Source organism: Saccopteryx leptura, chromosome 8 (assembly GCF_036850995.1).
Source record: "Saccopteryx leptura isolate mSacLep1 chromosome 8, mSacLep1_pri_phased_curated, whole genome shotgun sequence".
NCBI classification, from domain to species: Eukaryota; Metazoa; Chordata; class Mammalia; order Chiroptera; family Emballonuridae; genus Saccopteryx; species Saccopteryx leptura.
This window is the reverse complement of record NC_089510.1, coordinates 86,293,610-86,307,223: the sequence shown is the minus strand read 5'-3', so window position 1 is coordinate 86,307,223 and position 13,614 is coordinate 86,293,610. Positions and strand designations below refer to the sequence as shown.

The window sequence follows — 13,614 nt, the reverse complement described above, 5'->3', positions numbered from 1 at the left end:
TACTTGGGAATCCTTCTATACTGTTATTTACTACACCTTACTACAATCTGATTTTATTAAGTAACGATTATTATGCTTAGGTAAAAAAAAAGAAGCTTTTTATCTGATATTCTCTAATATTAATATTAATAGGGGCAAGCCTAATCATTGATAACACTGTCATTTAGCTGGTCTCTATGCTGGTTTCCAGGGAAAATGATGCATTACCTGGGTGATTTTCTCATAACCAATTTACTCACCAGATCACAGTCACCCAGATCTAACTTCTCTAAGGAAGAATTAACTTGTAGCATTACAGCAAAACACATTCCACCTTTATTTTCAATCTTATTTCCAGTCATTCTTAGGTATTTCAGAGTTGTATTCTTCTGAAAAGAATAACCTTGGTTAAGTTTTTAATCCACAGTATTCTCTTCAGATTACATCAGTTTGGTGACTATATTACTATTTGCAAAGTCATCAGTTTTTCATGGAGGTAGAATAGGATATATTCCTTAAAAGTGACATTCAATTTCCCATAATAGATAAAAATCCACTTTAATATATAGTTTAGTAGGAAGAATGTTCAGGAAACAGATACCAAACAATGGCAGCAAATGAAGCAGACTTTTAATAAACTTTACTTTCCTTGGAAAATTTATAAATTTACCTTCTAAGAAAATTATACTTTTTTTATTGAGGTGAAATTCATATAACACAAAATTAACCATTTAAAAGTGTACAATTCACTGATTTTTAGTATATTCATAATGCTGTGCAGCTACGACCTCTGGCCAGGCCCAAACACGTCATCGCCCCTAAAGAGACCCTGTGCCCACAGCAGTCACTTCACTGTGTTACTTTTAAAGTTTGCAGACATTTGCAAAGTTTAATTCCTTTTCTCATTCCACTCTTTGGATAAATGTTCACACAGCAAATTACAGACATTTCATTGTTCTAATGAGTAAGTGCAAATAATTATCTTTAAAACAAATTCCAACTCCCCTAAGCGCAGGAAGATAGCAAGCATGTCCACTCACCACCTTTATTTAACTTTGTATTGAAGGTTCTAGTAAGGGGTATGAGGCAAGAAAAAGAAACAAAAAAAGCCATCCAAATTGGAAAAGGAAATCATTTCTGCATAGGATATAATCTTATATGTAGAAAATCCTAAGGAATTCACACACACACACAAAAAAAAAAGTTCAGCAAGACAGCAGGATATAGATCAATGTACAAAAATCTACTGTATTTCTATACACTAGCAAAGAACAATCCAAAGATGAAATTAAGAAAATTGGAATAGCATTAAAAAGGATAAAACAGGAATAAATTTAACAAAAGAAAGGCAAGAATTGCACACTGGAAACTACAAAGCATCATTGAAAGAAATTAAAGAACTAAATAAGTGGAACTATCCTATATTCATGGATCAGAAGACAATAATACTGTGAAGAAGGCAATACTCCACAAAATGATTAAAGATTTAAAGCAATTCCTTTCAAAATCCTAGCTGCTTTTCTTGAAGAAATTGATAAACTGATCTTAAAATTCATATGGAAATGCAAGGGACACAGAAGAGCCAACATGATTTGAAAAAAGAACAAAGTACTCGCATATCCTGACTTCAAAACTTACTACAATACTACAGTAGTCATGATAGTGTGGGATTGGCACAAGGATAGGCATTTGATTAAAAGAACAGAGTGGAGAGTACAGAAATAAACCCTTACATTTATAATCAATTGATTTTCAACAAGGGTATCAAGAAAATTCAATAAGGGAAGAAAATCTTAACAAATGGCATTGGACAACTGGATATATCCTCAGGTAAAAGGATGAAGTTAGTCTTGTAGCTCAAATCATATACAAAAATTAACTCAAAGTGTATCAAAGAACTAAATGAAAAAGCTAAAACATAAAACCATTAAAAGAAAATAAGTGTAAATCTTCATGACTAGGTAAGGCAATGCCTTTTTAGATATAACACCAAAAGCACAAATGACAAGAGAAACAATAGGTAAACTGAACTTTATCAAAATTAAAAACTTTTGTGCTTCAAAGGACACCATTAAGAAGATGAAAAGGCAACCTACAGAATGAGAAAATGTTTGCAAAAATATGTATTTGACAAGGGACTTACATCCAAAATATATAAAGGACTCTTATAGTTCAAAAGGACAAATAATCTAATTTTAAAATGGGCCCGTGCAGGTGGTTTAGTGTATAAAGTGTCATTGGTGCACTGAGGTCACAGATTCCCCTGTCAGGACACTTATGAGAAGCAATCAATAAGTGTACAACTAAAAATGGAATAACTAAGTGGAACAATGAGTTATTCTCTCTCTCTTTCTCTCTCCACCCCTTCTCATCCTCTTTCTCCATCTCTCCCTTCCTCTCTCACTCTCAGATCAATAGAAAAATTAAAAATGGGCTAGGGATTTGAACAAACATTTCTCTAAAGAAAATACACAAATCACTAAAAAGCACCCTTGGAGAGTTGGCTCAGTGGTAGAGCATCAGCCTGGTGTGTGGATATTCCAGGTTTGATTCCCTGTCAAGGCACACAGGAGAAATGACCATCTGCTTCTCCACCCTTTCACCTCCCCCTCTTCTCTCTTTCTCTTGCTCTCCCACAGCCATGGCTCGATTGGTTTGAGTGCATCAGCCCTGGGTGCCGAGGATGCCACAGGCACTAAAAATAGCTTTGTTACTTGAGCATGTCCCAAAATGGGCAGAGCATTGGCCCAAGATGGGTGTTGCCAGGTGGATTCTGGTCAGGGCGCATGTGGGAGTCTCTCTATCTCCCCGCCTCTCACTTGAAAAAGGAAAAAAATAAAAATAAAAAGAATAAATAAAAAGCGCATGTAAAAATGCTCAACGACACTATTTATTAGAGAAATGCAAATCAGCTACTGCAAAACCTCTTCATGCTCACCAGAAGGCTAAAATAAAAGATAATAAATGCTGATGAGGATGTGAAGAAATTGGAACACTCACACACTATTGGTGAAATTGTAAAAAGGAACAGCTACTTTGGAAAACAGTTTGGCAGTTCCTCAAAATATTAAACAGAGTTACCAAATAATCCAGCAATTCCACTTCTAGGTTTATACCCAAGAAAAGTAAAAATCTATATACATACAAAAACATGCAAATATTCAGTAGAGACATTATTCATTAGAGACAAAAAGTAGAAACCCAAATGTCCATTAACGAATGGATGAACAAAATGTGATATATCCATACAATGGCAATAAAATGGGTGAATCTTGAAAACATTAAGCCAATCACAAAAGGCCACATATTTTATGATTCCATTTATATGAAATGTCAAGAATAGGCGATATGTAGGTGGGAAGTAGATTAGTGTCTGAGAGCTGGGAAGAGAAGCATGGAAAGGGATTGCTGATGGGTACAGGATTCTTTCTGGGAGACAATGTTCAGCACTGATAGTGGTGATGGTTGCACAACTCTGTGACTACACTAAAAACCACTGAACTAACTGAACATTTTAAGAGGATAAATTTTATGTATGCACTTGAAGCTATTTATTTTTTAAAATGAGCTCAAAAGTGCTCAGTGTTCACATTTTAATAAGTTGAAGTGTAATAAAAATATATAGTCCCACAATATTAAAGTAAGTTCAAATTAACATTTGGTTCTATAGGTTCCAAGATATCAGAAGTTAAAATTCCCAAATACAATGTTAGTTTGAGGTATATAAATACTTACATGTAGTGCTTTAGCAATCAGTTCTCCACCTTTGGGTCCAATATCATTAAACATAAGGTTTAAGTAAATGAGAGTGTATTGTTTCTATAGTAAGGAAAGAAAAGAAGCTATTACACATGTATTATTAGAAATTAATCAATAATATACGAGCTACTTTAAGTAAAAGTGTTTACCTCTGAAGAAAATCTTTATAAAACAGAAAATCTGAAAGTCTAGCAAAAGAAACTACCATTAAGGAGGAAAAATCACTATTCTTATTTAAACATAAATATAATTGTAATATAAGTGAAAAAAAAGATTATCTTTAGTTTTGACCAATGATTCAAATTTTGGCTGTGCTTTATATATTTAACCATAGTGTACAAAAGTTTGTAACAGCTGACTCAAGAGCTCTAGTTACAGCCCTACTGAGACCAAACATGCCAATGGGTTTTCAAGTATTTCAGGTTTGTAAATATACCATAGTCAGGACTCGACATTTTGCAAAACTAGTGTTTTGTGCATGTGCCATTAGGCTTAGCAGTCTCACTGTAAACAGAACTAAGAACATTTTAATGATTTTGCAGCATTTTTATTTGTGACTGCTGAGAATAACATGGTTCTTCATTGGTTTAATCTTCACCCTTACATTGTATGCCATTTCATGGATATGAGAATATTAGGATCATTTTAACCTCATAAAAAGCACTTTTAGAAGATGAGGTAGAGGGACAATTACAAAATTAAAATGTCGATATAAAGGAGGAATAAAAAAATGATATATGCTGCTTTAAACATTTTATTTTAACTGAAAACACAAACACGTATTTGCTGATCTTCTGAGGTTGAAACAAGGCCTTCTCTTTAAATACACCTTCTCTGATTAGTGGACTACGCTTTCTTAAATAAAATGCAACCGTAATGCAGCATTTCAGTTTGGGTGTCCCCAAAGTGTCTCTGCAATAAAAGGTTAACTTAGCATGCTCAAAACCTGCATATTCCAAATAAAGAACTGGTTCTCAACTGGCCTCTGGAAGAAAAAAAAAAAAGACATAAAACATTTTGTAATAAAATAATACCTGAAGCAGTTTTGCAGTGCAGTATGCGCCAACATCACTTATGAGGTTATATCTAACATCCAAACCTGAAGAACACAGGTGATCAGAAACTGATATTCCTTGTAAGGAATACTTAAAATCAGGGAAACAAAAGCAGGAGTAATGATTCTTAAGGAGACATACCATTAATATATGGAGTCCTCTCTAAAATTCTGGAAAGAATCCAAAAATCTTCACCTGTTACTCTTTCCACTGGTATTGAGTGATTGTTACCAGCAATGTTTAATGTGATTCTGTCCAATCTGTTAAAATACAAATAAGAAACTCAGTAAAGATATAAAAGGTTTTTTTCTTCATGTGTAAATAGGAACATCATGGATAGCAGCTATGTACCACAATATAGATTATATCAAGTAACTTAAAACTACTAAATAGTCCACAGATTTTGCTAAACACTTTAATATATACTATATAATCTAATTTCTCTCTCACACACAAATATCCCCACTTGATAGATGATGACATTGAATACTTCAATGATTTGTCTAAATAAAACCAGTTCACAGCAGTTAAGGACAAATCTGGAGCCCAGACTTGGAGACTGCTGGTCTAGTGCTCTTCCCAGTATATTCCACCACCTCCAAGACCTATTAACCGTCAAGCAACAACTTCTCAGATTCAAAAGGTATGTCCATTTCACCAAGCATTTGTAAATGGCTTTGAAATCACTCCAGGATTTTCACATAGATGAATATCAAGGAATATTATTGATATAATCAAGTATGTGTCTTCCTTACCCCTTTTTAATTTCTTCATCCACTCCTTGGAGTATATGCAATATAAAAGGATTACTTTTCTGGGAATTTTCCATACATAGATTATTATAATGTTCCTGGAGACTGCCAATAGCTTCTGGGGCTTTTGAAAAATAAATAAATACATTACCATTATTCTTCATCATATATGAATTATCCCATGAGTCCCACTCACCCCCCAGAAAAATTACACTTCTTTCAAATATATGTATGTGTACAGAATCAGGTGAGGAAGAAAAGGAGACAGAATTAAGAGCAGAGAAAGAGGAGAGAAATACAAGTAAGGAACAGGAGAGAATAAAGAAGCTGTTTGGGGAACTAGAGCCATAGAAGCACCACTGATGGTGGGGCAGACACTAACACGGGAGTGACATAAAAGGAGAACTAACCTCTGTATGTAACAGGCCTGGTAGCTGAAGAAAATATCAGAGAAATTAAATATTTTGTCCAAACTCATGCAGTTAATAAGGAAAGAGTACAGAATCTAACTCCAAAGCTTCTTTCCATTCTACCACATTGGATTAAGGTAACCCTAGGTTTCTTATGATGGCTTCAAATAAAGAGTTTTATTAGAGAATATACAGTAATTTCAAAAGGGATCAGAAAAATCATCAAGTTCCTCATGCTTCTCAGATGCCCTCTAAACTATGCAAGTTGAAGGCAATTTTAAACAAAGCTCCACCAGTTATTCCTAACACTAAGTTGAGGCCAGGCTCATAGAAAGAAGCGGTTCACCTACCTTTCCTTCCAATTACTCTTTCTAAATGTGACCCCCCCACTGCCACCCCCACCTTCCCCCCCCCCCCGCCCCATTCAGTCCTAAATAAAGGAAACAAAAACAAAGCAGCAGTTGGGCTCTCCTTCCTCTGTTATACAGGTACTGCAGCTTTCCTTTGTAGTTGTATGCTCTTAGATATCACTTTAAAAGCATCTTTTTTCAAGACCCATGCCTTCTGGGGTGGAAGCTACCTACCACTGACTGTTTTCTGTACTCCTTTTGTGTAAAATCTCTATTAAAATTCTGTGCTTAAAGATCTCACTATCAACCAAACTAGTGTTTTTAAGAGCCACCTTCTCTAAGTCAAAGATGTCCTTTACTGAATGGATTCTGCACTATGTGAAGTAAAGAGTTTACTAAACAAGTTTGCAAAACTAGATTTAAAAAAGGAACACATATTAAAAATAAAGCAAATAAACTTTCCTTAAAGTTTTGTATGTTTTTTGTTTTCTGGGTTTTTTTAGAAAATTAAATTTAACAGGGTGACATTGATCAACAAGAGTACAAAGATTTCAGGTAAACATCTCCACATCATTTGAAGAGTCAATTGTTGTATACTCATCACCCAAAGTCAAATCATTTTCTGTCACCTTATATTTGTCTCTCTTTATACCCTTCCTCCAATCCTCTCCCCCTTTCCCACATCTCCTTCCCCCTGGTAACTACTGCACTCTTATCTATGTCCATGAGTCTCAGTTTTGTATCCCACCTATGTGTGAAATCATAGTTTTTAGCATTTTCTGATTTATTCACTTCACTCAGTATAATGTTCTCAATGTCCATCCATATTGTCATAAATGTCACTATATCATCATTTCTTATGGCCGAGTAGTATTCCATTGTATTTATGTAACACATCTTTATCAATTCCTTATCCAGGGGCACTTTGGTTGTTTCCATGTCTTGGCCACAGTGAACAATGCTGTGATGAACATGCAGGTGCACGTGTCTTTATGTACCAGTGTTTTTGAGTTTTGGAGGTATATACAGTAGAGGGATTGCTGGGTCATAAGGTAGTTCTATTCTTAATTTTTTGAGGAACCACCATACTTTCTTCCATAATGGTTGTACTACTTTACATTCCCACCAGAAGTGAATGAGGGTTCCTTTTTCTCTGCAGCCTCTCCAACAGTTGTAATTACCTCTCTTGTTGACAATAGCTAATCTAACAGGTGTGAGGTGGTATCTCATTGTAGTTTTGATTTGCAATTCTTGAATGGCTAGGGAAGATGAACATTTTTTCATGTATCTGTTGGCCATTTGTATTCCTTCTTGGGAGAAGTGTTGCTCAGTTCTTAACCCTCCCCTTTAATTGGATTTATTTGTGTGTTGCTGAGCTTTGTGAGTTCTTTTTATATATTTTGGATATTAACCCCTTATCAGAGCTGTTGTTTGTCAATATCATCACCTATTTAGTTGGCTGGCTATTTGTTTTGTTGTAATTTTCTTTTGCTGTGCAGGAGTTTTTTAGTTTGATGTAGTCCCATTCATTTATTTTTGCCTTTACTTCCCTTGCCATTGGGGTCAAATTCATAAATTGTTCTCTAAGGCCAAGGTCCACTGGCTTATTACCAATGTTTTCTTCTATGTAATTTATTGTTTCAGATCTTATATTTAGATCTTTGATCCATTTTTAATCAATTTTTGTGCATGGGACAAACTGTAGTCAAGTTTTATTCTTTTGCATGCAGCTTCCCAATTTTCCCAGCACCATTTATTAAAGAGGCTTTCTTGTCTCCGTTGTGTGTTTTTGGCTCCTTTGTCAAAGATGATTTGTCCACATATATGTAGTTTTATTTCTGGGCTCTTGATTCTGTTTCATAGGTCTGAATGTCTGTTTTTCTGCCAATACCATGCTGTTTTGATTATTGTGGCTCTATAGTATAATTTGAAGTCAGGTAGTGTGATACCTCTGGCTTCATTCTTTTTCCTCAGGATTGTATTGGCTATTTGAGGTTTTTTTAGATTCCATACAAACCTGGTAATTTTTTGTTCATTACTTTAAAAAATAACATTGGAATTTTGTTGGGGATTGCATTAAATTTGAATATTGCTTTGGGTAATAGGACCATTTTAACCATATTGATTCTTCCAATTCATGAACATGGAATATTTTTCCATGTCATTGTGTCTTTTTCAACTTCCTTTAATAATGCTTTGTAGTTTTTAGTATATAGATCCTTTACCTTCTTTGTTAAGTTTATTTATGGGTATTTTATTTTTTTGCTGAAACAGTAAAAAAGATTATTTTTTTAGTTCATTTTCCAAAGTTTCATTGTTGGCATATATGAAAGCAATAGACTTCTGTATACTGATTTTGTATCATGTAACCTTACTGTTATTGTTTCTAATAGTCTTTCTGTGGAGAAGGGGTCCCCAAACTACAGCCCGTGGGCCACATGCAGCCCCCTGAGGCCATTTATCCGGCCCCCACTGCACTTCTGGAAGGGGCACCCCTTTCATTGGTGGTCAGTGAGAGGAGCATAGTTCCCATTGAAATACTGGTCAGTTTGTGGATTTAAATTTATTTGTTCTTTATTTTAAATATTGTATTTGTTCCTGTTTTGTTTTTTTACTTTAAAATAAGACATGTGCAGTGTGCCTAGGGATTTGTTCATAGTTTTTTTTATAGTCCGGCCCTCCAATGGTCTGAGGGACAGTGAACTGGCCCCCTGTGTAAAAAGTTTGGGGACCCCTGCGGTGGAGTCTTTGGGTTTCCAATATGTAGAATCATGTCATCTGCAAAAAATGAAACCTTTACTTCTTCTTTTCCAACATAAATGCCTTTTATTTCTTTCTCTTGTCTGATTGCTCTGGCTAAAACTATGTTGAATAGAAAGAGTGGGTAGCCTTGTCTTGTTCCTGATTTTAGAGGAAAAGCTTTCAGTTTTTCACCATTTAGTATATTAGCTGATGGTTTGTCATATATGGTCTTTATTATGTTGAGGTATTTTCCTTCTATACCCATTTTATTAAGTGTTTTAAATATAAAGGGATATAATATCTTATTGAATGCCTTCCCTGCATCTATTAATAGAATTATATGGTTTCTGTTCTTTGTTTTGTTGATATGGTGTATTACATTAATCTACTTACATATGTTGGACCATCCTTGTGCTCCTGGAATGAATCCCACTTGATCATGATGTATTATTTTTTTAATGTGTTGTTGTATTCAATTTGCTAGTATTTTGTTTAAATTTTTTGCATCTGTATTCATTAGAGATATTGGTCTGTAGTTTTCTTTTTTTGTATTGTCCTTGCCAGGTTTTTGAATGAGGGTTAGGTTGGCCTCATAAAATGTGTTCAGAAGTATTGCTTCTTCTTCAATTTTTTGGAAGACTTTGAAAAGATAGGAACCAAACCTTCTATGAATGTTTGGTAGAATTCACTAGTGTAACCATCTGGCCCAGGACTTTTATTTAGGGAGATTTTTGATAGTTATTTCTATTTTCTCCCTGCTTATGGGTCTATTTAGGCTTTGTCACTTCTTCATGACTCAGTCTAGGAAGATTGTAAAGTTCTACGGATTTATCCATTTCTTCTAGATGATTGAATTTGGTGGCATATAGTTTTTCATGTTCTACAATGATCCTTTGTATAGCTACAATATCTGTGTTAATTTCTCCTCTTTCATTTTGGATTTTGTTTATATGAGTCCTTTCTCTTTTTTCTTTAGTGAGTCTAGCAAGGTTTTTTTTTCAATTTTATTGATCTTTTCAAAGGACCAGCTCTTTATTGTATTAATTTTTTCTATAGTTTTTCTGTTCTCTACTTTATTTATTTCTGCTCTCATTTTTACTATTTCTATTCTTCTGCTGATTTGGGGTTGCCTTTGTTCTTTTTCTAGTTCCTTAAGAAGTGATATTAAATTGTTTACCTGGGTTCTCTCTTGCTTTTTCATATAAGCCTGTAATGATATGAACTTCCCTCTTATGACTGCTTTTGCTGCATCCTAGAAATTTGGCTATGTCGTGTTGTCATTTTTGTTTGTATATATCTTTTGATCTCTGATTTTATTTCCTCTTTGACCCAGTCACTTTCTAGAAGTATGTTGTTTAATTTCCATATTTTTGTGGGTTTCTTCACTTCTTCTTTGCAGTTGAATTCTAATTTCAAAGCCTTATGGTCAGAAAGTATGCTTGGTATAATTTCAGTCTTCCCGAATTTGTTGATGTTAGTTTTGTGGCCCAAAATAGTGTCTATTCTCGAGAATGTTCCATGTACACTGGAGAAAATGTATACTCTGAAGTTCTGGATGGAATGTCCTGTAAATGTCTATTATGTCCATTTCGCCTAGTGTGTCATTTAAGGCTGACATTTCTTTATTGATTTAGTGTTTAGATGATCGATCTAGAATCATCAATGGTGTGCTGAGATCTAAAAGTATGATTGTGTTTTTGTCTGTTTCTATTTGTAGATCAGTTAGTAGATATCTTACATATTTTGGAGCTCCCTGGTTTAGTGCATATATATTAAGAAGTGTTATGTCTTCTTGATACAATGTCCCCTTTATCGTTATGAAAGGACCCATCTTTGTCTCTGGTTACCTTTGCTGTCTTGAAGTCAGCATTGTCAAATATAAGTATGGCTATACCTGCTTTTCTTTGGGTATTATTTGCTTGGAGAATCATTTTCCAACCTTTCACTTTGAGTCCACTTTTGTCCTTGCAGCTTAGATGTATTTGTCTCTTGAAGACAGCATATAGTTGGGTTTTGCTATTTGATCCAATCTGCTACTCTGTGTCTCTTTATGGGTGAGTTCAATCCATTTACATTTAGGGTAATTATTGACACTTGAGAATTTCCTATAGCCATTTTATATATTGCTTTCTGATAGCTCTGTGTCTCATTTGGCTCATCTCTTTTGTTTTTCTGTCTGTTGTTTTTGTTTGTTGGTATTCCATACTTCTTTCCTCTGTTTCTTCTTTTTTAAACTATATGGTTCAGTAGTGGCATTTTCATGGGTGGTTATCATAAAGTTATAAAAGAAAAAATTTCATATTTACAAAAGTCCATTATCTAATGAATGCTTCTGAACTCCATCCTCCTTTGCTACTGCTGATCTTTATTCACTCCCCTTTTATGTTATGGTTGTCACAGATTAACTGTTTTTATTGTGATCTTGTTGGAACTTTTAATTGTAGTTTTGTTCTTTGTATCTAGTCAAATAACCCCCTTTAGTATTTCCTGTAGTGGGGGTTTTCTGGTGATAAATTCCTTCACCTTCTCTATGTCTGTAAAAGTTTTTATTTCTCCTTCATATTAGAAGGATAGCTTTGATGGATATAGTATTCTTAGCTGGTACTTTAAATGTTGGGGTCCACTCTCTTCTGGATTGTAGATTTTTTTCTAAGAAATCTGATGATAACCTAATGGGCCTCCCTTTATATGTTGTATTCTTTTCCCTACCTACTTCGAGGATTCTTTCTTTGTCATTGATTTGTGACAATTTTATTATGATGTACCTTGGAGTAGGTCTGTTTGGGTTGAGGCAACACTGTGTTCGGTTTGCTTCTTGGATTCAAGGCTCTAACTCCACAGGCTTGGGAAGTTCTCATCAATTTTTTGTTTGAATAAGATTTCCATACCCTTTTCCCTGTCTTCTTCTGATATATTCATTATTCTTATATTGCTCTTTTTGATGGAGTCATATAATTCTTGTAGAACTCTCTCATTTTTTTTTTTTACAGAGACAGAGAGAGAGAGACAGATATGGACAGACAGACAGGAACAAAGAGAGATGAGAAGTATCAATCATCAATTTTTCATTGTGACACCTTAGTTGTTCATTGATTACTTTCTCATACGTGCCTTGACCATGGGCCTTCAGCAGACTGAATAACCCCTTGCTCGAGCCAGAGAACTTGGGTCCAAGCTAGTGAGCTTTGCTCAAACCAGATGAGCCCGTGCTCAAGCTGGCGACTTCAGGGGTCTCGAACCTGGGTCCTCCACATTCCAGTCCAATGCTCTATCCACTGAACCACCACCTAGTCAGGCTCTCATTTTTTTAAATTCATGAGTCTCTCACTTCTTCTCTCTGTAGTATCTCTAGTTGCCGGTCTTCAATGTCATTGATTCTCTCCTCTATTTGGCCTGTTCTATTAGCCAAACTTGCTACCTCATTTTTCAGTTCATGTATTGATTTCTTCATCTCTGTTTGGTTCTTTTTTATAGTTTCAATCTCCTTGTTGAAGTACTCTTTTTTGCTTAATTTGTTTTTTAGAGCTCATTAAGTTGCCTATCAGTGTTTTCCTAGATCCCACTGAGTATTTTTATAACTTCACTTTTGAATTCTCTGTCATTTAACTCCAAGGTTTCCGTGTAATTGAGATTTCTTTTTCTGGATAATTTTCATTACCTCTCTGAACTACACTTCTGTCTTGTGTATCCGTGACATTTGATTTCTTTTTCCTTGATGATATTTGAGAGTGGTATTGTTAATAACTCTAACAAGAGATAACTAAAAAATAAAAAATAATTGAAAATAATAGTGAAGAAATAAAAATTCTAAAAAAATAATGATAAGTAGAAAATGAAAGCTATAAACAACAAAGAGCAAGAATTAAGAGAAGGGGGAAATGAAATAAAAACCAAATAAATTAGAAAAAGAAAAGAACATAAAAATTTGAAGAAAAAGAAAATTCATATGAGAAAAAGAAAAAAGTAAAAATATCAAAAATAAAATACAAAAATATAAGAACAAAAAATATAAAACTAAGGTTAATAAAATTCAAATGAGAAAAAAGAGAAAGAAGAAAAGGGAAAGAAGAAAAAAAATTTTTTTTCAGTTTTGAGAAATTACTTTTTTCTTTTTCCAGTAGGTGTCACTGTACTACAAGTTTTGGCTCTGTAAAATTCTGAGGCAGAATTCCACTGAGATGTTGCTGTCATAATGATGTAGGTAGGACCGCAGTCATGTGGTAGGTGGGACAGTTTCAGTTTTAGGGCTTTGCAGCTTCATAGCTTTGTGTTGTAAAGCTCTAGCAATGGTGGTTTTAGGTCTCCAGATGCTCCTCCCCACATCTCTATAGAGGAGAGGGTCAGATGTAGAATATCTCTGCCTCTCAGATGAGAGAGTGTCCCGAGACTCAGCTGTGGGGGGTCTGCCACAGCCACTCTTTGTACCGTGAGAGGAGGAAGGCAGGATCTGGGAGGCTGTGGGGCTGCATTTTGGTCCTCTCCGACACTGTGCATAGTGCAGGCTACAAGTAGAGTGTGGGCTGTGCACTATGTGCCAAGCATGCTTAAGCACTGTGCAGGCTGAACT

At 34.9% G+C, this 13,614-nt stretch overlaps 1 protein-coding gene across 1 annotated transcript in view; it reads right to left on the bottom strand.

Moving 5' to 3' along the window:
- The window catches only part of LRRC34 (leucine rich repeat containing 34), a 52,284-nt gene that overhangs the window by 16,536 nt on the left and 22,134 nt on the right, over window positions 1–13,614 (bottom strand). The window contains exons 2-6 of the mRNA XM_066347288.1: window positions 5,549–5,669; window positions 4,935–5,053; window positions 4,773–4,837; window positions 3,715–3,798; window positions 240–368 (exon numbers count right to left, since the gene is read on the bottom strand). Of these exons, the coding sequence (XP_066203385.1) occupies window positions 240–368; window positions 3,715–3,798; window positions 4,773–4,837; window positions 4,935–5,053; window positions 5,549–5,622 (471 nt within the window). The 5' untranslated portion in view covers window positions 5,623–5,669. The remainder of the gene's footprint in view (window positions 1–239; window positions 369–3,714; window positions 3,799–4,772; window positions 4,838–4,934; window positions 5,054–5,548; window positions 5,670–13,614) is intronic.